Below are 8,172 nucleotides of genomic sequence, written 5' to 3' on the forward strand. Positions count from 1 at the left end.
TTTAGTCCAAGGAGGTGGCAGGTATCCAGCCCACTAGCCGTTTTGAAAGTTGTCCCTTTCCCCACCAGGGCTGTCCCAGGCCTGGCGTTTGAGGGAGGGCAGGCCTTCGTTGAGGTTAGGGTGCCAAGGTGAGCTTGACCTTCGAGGAGTGCAAGGGGGGCCTAATCTGGTCCCGCCCCCTCCCCCTGGCTGATGAGTGTTGGAGCTGCAAATAGCCCAGTGGAATCAGTGAGTCACAGAGGCTGGAAATACCTCATCGCTGCACTGCGCCCCCCTCCTGTCCACAGCCCGCCTACTGGGGAGCACCTGGGGTGTGCTTCCACAGGGCCCATGCCCCGGGCCAGCCAGCCCTGAAGGGTTCCAGTCGCCTCTGCTTCCGAGCTTGCGGACTCTGGGCCTCACCCCCCATCTGGTACAAGGTGGGCTTCAGAGAGGACCCACTGCAGGCTGCCCAGATGCAGGTCCCAGGGCCTGCACACAGCAGCAGGAAGACGAGCCACTCTTGAGGGACGGGAGGAACATAAAAAGGGAAATTGGAAGAGAAGTCCCTGCAGGCTTTTCCACCGAAACCATCCCAGGATTATCGCCCAGGTGGGCCCAGGAAACGACAGGGAAGCCTGCGAGTACCCATACTCGCGTCTTTGTGAGGTGTTGAGCACCCCAAAATCTGCTGGGCAGATGTGTCTCCTTCTCCTGGGGGTCTCCATGCCCTGCTCCAGCCTCACTCCACTGCCAGGTCCAGAGTTTCAGGCCCTGCGGCAGGTGGTTTGCAGAAGTCCACAGTGCAATGCCAGCCCCTCATGTACATGCACACACATGTATGCACCCCTGTCCTACGCAAACTGCCTGAACATGGCAGGGTGGCAGGTCACCTGAGTAGGTCCCTGACATGAGGGATGTGGAGGGCAGAGGGGAGCTGTGTGTCCTGCTCAGAGACTAACTAACCTGCGCCCTGGTTCTATGTGGGAAACTAAGTCAGGGCCCTTGGGTGCAGCAGGGCTTCTGGGGTTCAGGCTGATGGCGGTTCCTGTCTTGGATCCTTAGATCGATCGGGGACTGTTTGTGGGCTCTTCTCCTCCCCAGGCGGAAGGGCCGGGGACAGAGGGCCTAGAGGCGGGACCCATGGGCATGGAGTCCAGGCTGGCCCCTGGCAGCGCTGTAGGGCAGAGTAGGTTTGTCCCGCTGTGTTTCTGAGGCTGTAGCCTTACGGAGGCAGACAGCCTCATCTCCGCCTCCCCCCACCACCACCACGGAGACCCACTGGCCTTGCTGCTAGCAGCTCTGTGTGTGCCCACCATGCCACCAGGGCTCTGGATCTAGAGGAAGCGCTCCTCAGTGCATGTGGGCAGAGAGTGGCTTCTGGCGTCCTGGATTTAAATCCAGCCTTCAGTGAGGCAGCAGGGGCTCAACTGCTCAGACACTCAGTTTCCCATTGATAACATGGAGAGGATAACGCTGGTCTTAAAATACTCTGACTTACACCTCAGAGCACTGGTATTTGAAGAACAATGATGTGTGTGTGTGTGTACACACCAAGTCTAAAGAGTCATAGATTAAGGATGAGGCAGGATTGGGAAGACTCCTAGCCATATGAGAAGGTTGGCAAAAAGCTGGCATCCAACCTTGAACACCTGAAGCCCACTTGTCCTCTCTCCCATCCTCTGCTGGTAATCCTGTCGGCAGCCCAGGTGCCCCAGGACCAGCCCCACCTCCACCCCAGCATCCCCTGGAGGCACCAGCAGGAGTTACACAATTTGACATGAACCAGCTGTATTGGAAAAACCCCATTGATACACAGACACTACATGACCCTGCCCTGGTACAGCTGGCTGACTAGGGAATGAGCCCCAGGGGTGTGGGGGCACCAGAGCGGGCAGGCAGCCTTCCAGATGACTTGAGGCTTAGAGAATGGCAGGGCACAGAGGGGTTTCACCCTCACAGCTATCTGGTTAGGCCTCCCTCTGCCCTGGGGCAGTACCACATGGATGGGCACCTTTATGATTTTTCCCTCTGTCTTCCCCTCCCCTTGGCCAAGGAGGCCCAGTCCTGGGTCCCCCGCCCTGCAGAGATTCCACAGATCAAAGGGTTTGTCTGTCTGTCCTGCAGATATTAGCCCAGAGGTCCTGCCTGACCCTCCCCCATAGGGACTTCACTGGGACCCCTCTTTCCCCACCCCAACCCTTCTAGTTTGGACTAATGAAGAAAGCCACATCTGAAGCTGGGGGCTATGGGTGAGGCCAGGGGGTCCCAGGCCTGTTCTGGGCAGAGCAGAAGGCCCTAATTTGCTGGGAAGACCCGCCTGGGGCCCCGGGGTGTCAGGGTCAGAAGGCTGGGTTGAGATGTCTGGGGGCTGTTTTGGTGCGGGTGGGAAGGCTTGTCTGCGGCCGACTGTCTGCAGTCGGGCAGCGGGTGGGGGAGGCCTCAGATTTTTATCTCCGTCCGGAAGGTCTGCTGAACATGCTCTGGGTGCGGGTGGCGCCGTGCGCGGACGGTGAGGCTGCCGTCCTCCCGCAGGGCCGAGGTCACCGACGTGGGGTCCACGTCCTCAGGGAGCTGGCACTTGTGGGCGAAGGTGTTCATGACGGTGCCATCAGCTGCCAGCTGGGGAAGAGGGGGTGGATCAGGCAGGCTGCCCCCACCCCTGTCCTGTGCACATCAAGCCCCCCACTCCTCCTCCGGCTGCTTCCCGCCTTTCTAAGTGCTGCCCTGTCATCCCGGGCTGAGGGCTAAGCAGGGGCAGACAGAGGGTAAGCGAGAGGCCTGGGGAGGGAGTGACTCAGCGTGTGGGACCTGGCGCAGCCCCGGAGGAGTGGGCAAAGACAAGAGCCGTGTCTCCCCGGACACCCACATGCACTGCGTGTCCCCACGTGGGGCTGGGCCAGTGGCCCCTCCCCCCGAGCTCTGCCAGCACATTGTGTCCAGAGGTGGGTGTTTCAGGCGGCTGAGTCACCGGGGGCGGGGGTGGGGTGGGGGGTACAACTGGCGAGGGCTGTCTGCTGATGCTGGGTCTTGACCCGGCTCCCTTACTCAGTTTTGGGGGTGCGTGGGCTGTGGGGATTGGCGGCAGGGAGTCTTCAGCACATCCTCTCCCCCTCCAACACCTGGGGCTCCCATCCCACCTGGGGCAGCATCCCTGCCCAAGGAGGCCGCACCCTCCCGCTGCAGCCCCCAGACTCAGGTCTAGTGACACAGTGACCCTGAGACACGTAGGTGGAGGGAATGTGGGGTTCAATGTCCTGGGGACCCTTTGCCCGGCCTTGATCCTGATCTGAGTGCTCCAAAAGGAGGCTTGACCTCTGGTTCCAGTTGGACAGAGCTTGAAGGTGTGGCCGGCAGGGACCCTCCTGCCCCAGTACCCCCTGTTCTCCCTTCCTCACAGTCACCCTCCTCTCTCCCCGGCCAGGTCACAGCCCTGGGCCCTTGGGGACATGAAGAAGGAACCTGGAAATCCTGGGGCAGAGAGGGCCAGTCAGGGGTCCCGTGGCTCATGAACAATGGAGAACAGGGTCCCCAGCTTATTCTCAGAGAGTCCCGGGGCAGGAAGGGGCTTTGGCCTGGGTCTGGGGTCGCAGGATGCAGCATGAGGGTAGGGAAGGGCTGGGCTGGGCACAGGATAAGGAGCAGAGTCCCGGAGCGGGTGGGGGCCAGACTCACCTTCTCAGCCCGCACTTCAATGTGGTTGTTGGAGGTGGTGACGATGATGTCTTCCGGCGAGAAGTCACTCACGTCCACTGCAAACTCATAGGCATTTCCAAGGCTCTTGATGTTGCCCGGCCCCCCAGGACGGGCTGTGGGAAGGCAGCCGTGAGCTGGGCCCTGCCCGGGGAGGGCTGATTTCCAGAACCTGGGTCTCTGGCTTGTTGGCAATACGTGGATTCCCCGGACCTGGCTTCCTTCTCAGCTGCTGCCCCTAAAGCCCCTCTGCGCTCCCCTCACCTTTTACTTCCAGGAAGCCTATCTCTTCCTGCCCAGAGACCAGGTCTCACCCCACGCAGATAGCGGGTGTGACTCCGTGGGTAGCACCCCACTCCAGGCCTGGAGCCTGGGGAATGCCTCCAACCCCTCAGTCCCACCCAGCCCACCAGAGTTCCAGCTAGGCCCCGGCCACAGCTGTGGCCACATGGGACCACTGGTGCTGTAGCTGAGCTCCGGGCTCACAGATGTCTTGGAGGCCCACCTGTGCTCATGGTCACACCTGTCCTGGTGGCCACTTGGCTGCAGCTGCACAGCACCGGCTCTGAGCCCTACCTGTGCGCCCACCTGCCCGCCCGCTCCTCAGAGCCCCCACACTTGCCTGGGAAGGCCAGGGGCTCGGAGGGGGGCCGCATGAAGCTGCCAAAATCCTCGGAGAACATGCTCAGGGCCTTTTCCATGGGGGGGTCTTGGGCCGGGAGGGCTCGGGAGGCTGAGGAGGAGGAGGAGGAGGAGGAGGAGGAATGGAAGCTTCTCTCCGCTCGGAAGGTGGAGGAGGTTCGGTGGCTCATCCAGGGCGGGCAGCCGGCCCCTGTCCAGCCGGCCGGTTGCACAGGAAAGGGTGTGGGCCGCAGGCCTCGGAGGGAACGTGCCGGGGGCCCGACTGCCGGTGCTTTATAAGGCCGGACTGTCCCTGGGCCCCCAGCCAGCCCCTACCAGCTAAATTTAGGCCTCTTGCAGGCGGCCAGAGGGGGCTGGAACGCTTCTCCACCGAGACTGCCCTGCTGACAGGCGGTGCACACAGGCCACGCTGAGCTCACTGCCGCCTGAGTCCGCATTCCAGGCTGGTCACACCAGCCTGGGGCCTCAGCACTGCTCGAGGGCGGGGCTGGATCCTGTCTCCGTGCACTCAGACACCCATGCTGCCCCTCACTCCTGGGGGCTTCGTGGCCTGCTCTCTGGAAGGACCTGGCCATTTCTGTGCCTTGTGCCTCCTCCATCAGCCAGGGAGCTGTGGCCCTCCGCGGGGCTGTAAGCACAGACTTCTAGTTCCTGCCCCCTCCCCTGCCCCAGAGTTCCAGTCCTTAGTAAGGGGGGATCTGGGTGGTGGGGAATTAGGGCAGAGGGACCTGCACCACCCCCTGCCTTCACGGGCTCTGGGAGAGCAAGAGATGGTGGGGTTGCAGGGTGGGGTGGGCTGGGGACCCTGATATCTGCCAGATCCCCTGTGAGGTGGCAGGCTGCTTCCCTCAGGCCGACGGGTGTTTACGGCCCACCTCTTAGGAAAGTCGGAGCCCACCCTGGGGAGGGGGCTGGATGTGCAGCTGTCCCTTGGGGACAGAGTCCATGCTTGCTCTCTCCTCAGGCTCTGAGGCAGGCCTGGGGCTGGGCGGCATTCAGGGTAATTGTCCTAAGGTCTGGAAGGTGGTGCTCCCAGGCCGCTATGCCGTCCACTTGCCCTTCCTCTCACAGGGCTGACCCACCAGAGACTGCAGCCAGAGGACTTTCAGTTCTCAGAAAAGGAGACCTCTCTTAGTAGGTCTCACTCACCTTTCTGAGCTTCTGGGCTGCAGTCCTTGGCCGGGCTCCTCACCAGCAGGGCCCTGTCCCATTCCCACGCTGCTCCGGAGGGAGGAGGCAGGGATGTGTTTTATAGACAGCAGTGCAGGGGTTACATGGTTTTCAGGCAGAGCTGGGGTTCAAAGCTAGAGCGTTGGTTCCTGAGCCCTTGCTCTGGGTGTTGCGGGCCTGCTGGAGGCTGGGTGTCTTGAACAGACATGTATGGGTGATGCCCCACTGCCCCCTTCACCCACCCCTGCTTTATAGAACCAGGAGGGAAGCCTTGATCTGAGGTGGGCAGAAACCATTCAAGGACTGTTCCCAGGGTCACAGTGCCAGGCCTCTACTCTCCTTGCTAAATCCTGCCCTTGTTTCTCAGGTCAACTGGTGGTCCTTCTCTTCCACGCAGGCCTCCTGGATTGCTCTGGCCACAGGGAGCCCTGCCCAGAAGCTCAGCCCCAGCCCTGGCAGGGTGGCTTGGTCCTCCTGAGTTCTGGGATCCCCTGGCCATGTCCTCTCTCCCCTGTCTTGTCTGACATCTGTCTTCCTGTTAGACTGGGGGCACCCAAAGGTGGGGCCTTGCCCTCTTCTCTCTGGCACCCATGACATGCAGGATAGGGCTCTGTTCTTGGGGCTCTGTTACCATGACTGGTAGTCCACACAGTGGGGACAGAGCAGGGCATGAAGCACAGACTGAGCTGGGCATCAGGGTGGTGACAGGGGCAAGAAGTGCCTACCACCCTCCAGTGGCGACCCCTGCTTGGCCTGTGTCACCCACCTGAGCCAAGGGGATTCTAGCTGGGCTGTCAGGCAGAGCCCTGCGTTGGGGCACCATAGAAAGAGGATGAGGGTGGAGGAGGGCAGAGGAGGGGGCCTCAGCAGCCAGGGAAATGAGCCAGTGGTTAAATGCAGGCACACGGTCATGGTGCCGAGGGCCTGAGTCACAGCTCCCTCCCGGGTGTCAGATCCCGTTACCCACGCCACCCACCTCCCCCTTCTCCATCCCTGAGCCTTCCGGGTTCTCTGGGCTTCAGGGCCAGGAGGGACCTTGACAGGTCATCAAAGCTGTTCCCCTGTAACCAGGCATGCGTTTCCCTTCAGGTCACAGGGGCTGAGGGCACTTCAGAGATGAGCCATTCCGCTGGGTCCCAAGCCTCCCATGGTATCCATCACCTGGGGAAGTACTTCCTCCTGCTCCCTGGGGTCTTGATGGAGTGGTTCTAGAAGAGGACCGGGCATTTTTCCATCAGCTCTCCACATAGCCAGCCCACGGGCCAGTGTCCAGAAACCATTCGCCATTCAGCAGTTAATTACCAAGCTCATAGTATGTGCTTCACACTGCTGAAGGCTCTGAGGACTAGGGCAGGTGCAGGCCCCTGGCTCCCAGGCTCCCCCAGGGGACAGAGGAGGAGATTGAGGTTCTGAGTGGAGAAGGACCAGTTGGAGGAGGCTCCAGGCTTGCTCTCCCCTTGCTGCCACCTCCTGTCCATCTGCTGGGTGTTTCACACTGAAGAGAGATGCATGTGGAAGTGGTGCTGGGGAGGCTTGTCCTGGGACATGTGTCCCTGACATCCTCCCCTCAGTTTCCTGGTGCACACAGGGCAGGGGCGTGAGGGTGTGGGCATGTGGTACTGGCAGGCTGACCACACTGTCAGACTGTGGGCAGCCGGAAGCCAGAGGCTGGGGGTTGACATGTCAACACACATCAGCCAGCTATGCTGTTACTGTAAACAGCCCACCGGCTGGGGTGATCGGGGCAAGGATGGGCCCAGGTCCACACATGGCAGCAAGTCCTCTGTCCGAATCCCAACCCACAACACACACACACACACACACACACACACGTGCACATGCTCCTATTTTTAATTGATGACTTGGCCTGGCATCTAGGGGCAAGAGGTGGCTCAGGTTCCAGGATTTTGACAAGTCATTGAACGGCCATCATATTTGTTGTCTGGGGAGACAGGGATTGGACGGTGGTTGGGAGTGGACAGCGGATCTCTTGTCTAATTCTCCCAAGGGAGGCGCCAGACACTGAGCCTCTGCTCTGTCTCCAAACCTACCCATCGAGGTCTGGGCTCAGCCTCTGCTGTGTGACCTTAGAGGATTAACCACACCTCTGGCTAGCTGCAGAGCAGTGATGTCCCCCGGAACTCAGGGGCGAAGCAGATGCACAGCCGCCTGTGCCTGTTCCCTGACTGTGTCGCCCACTCTGCTGGCGTGGGACAAAGCCGGAGACTTGTCCCCTGGGCTTGCAGTCTGAAAGGGAGTTTTCAGAGACAGCGAGTTCCTGACTGGGGCCGTTAAACATGATCGGTTGTAACCGCAAAGTTGGTGGTTCTCATCCCCCCAGAGGTGCCGTGGAAGAAAGGCCTGGTGACAGACGCCTGGAAGTCAGCCATCGGAAGGAAGCCTTATGGAGCACGGTTTTCCTTTGCTTCACTGGGGCAGGAAGGCAGAGTGAACCAGAAGGAAATTAATTGTTTGCTTGTTTCCCTGAGGCTAATAGGCTAGACAGGAGGATCAAGTCCAGGCTCCTCGAGAGGCCTCAGAGGGTCAGGCAGCCCTAACCCCTGCCCTTACTCCAGTTCACTGGCCTCGCTGCGGCCTATGGACAAGGTGGCTGCCCAGGCTGGGACATGGAGCGGAGCCTCTGTGCCGGCTTGCAACTGGGCAAACCTGGGTGGGAATCAGGCTTTG

General features: G+C 60.7%; 1 protein-coding gene across 1 annotated transcript; it reads right to left on the reverse strand.

Moving 5' to 3' along the window:
• Positions 1-1,753: 1,753 nt before the first annotated feature.
• On the reverse strand, positions 1,754-4,708 carry HSPB7 (heat shock protein family B (small) member 7). The gene is made up of 3 exons (XM_075550953.1): positions 4,295-4,708; positions 3,655-3,788; positions 1,754-2,601 (listed from the first exon to the last, which is right to left on the reverse strand). Exons 1-3 carry the CDS (start codon positions 4,482-4,484, stop codon positions 2,422-2,424), a joined length of 504 nt encoding a protein of 167 aa, XP_075407068.1. The 5' UTR covers positions 4,485-4,708; the 3' UTR covers positions 1,754-2,421.
• Positions 4,709-8,172: the final 3,464 nt, after the last annotated feature.

Source organism: Tenrec ecaudatus, chromosome 1 (genome assembly GCF_050624435.1).
Source record: "Tenrec ecaudatus isolate mTenEca1 chromosome 1, mTenEca1.hap1, whole genome shotgun sequence".
Taxonomy (NCBI): Eukaryota; Metazoa; Chordata; class Mammalia; order Afrosoricida; family Tenrecidae; genus Tenrec; species Tenrec ecaudatus.

Bases quoted from the DNA above. Each gene is read 5' to 3' on its own strand.
- HSPB7 (XM_075550953.1), bottom strand. From the start codon at position 4,484: ATGAGCCACCGAACCTCCTCCACCTTCCGAGCGGAGAGAAGCTTCCAT. The intron at 3,789-4,294 runs GCAAGTGTGGGG...GCCTTCCCACAG, and splicing joins CGAGCCCCTGGCCTTCCCAG to CCCGTCCTGGGGGGCCGGGC. The intron at 2,602-3,654 runs GTGAGTCTGGCC...CCTCTTCCCCAG, and splicing joins TTGAAGTGCGGGCTGAGAAG to CTGGCAGCTGATGGCACCGT.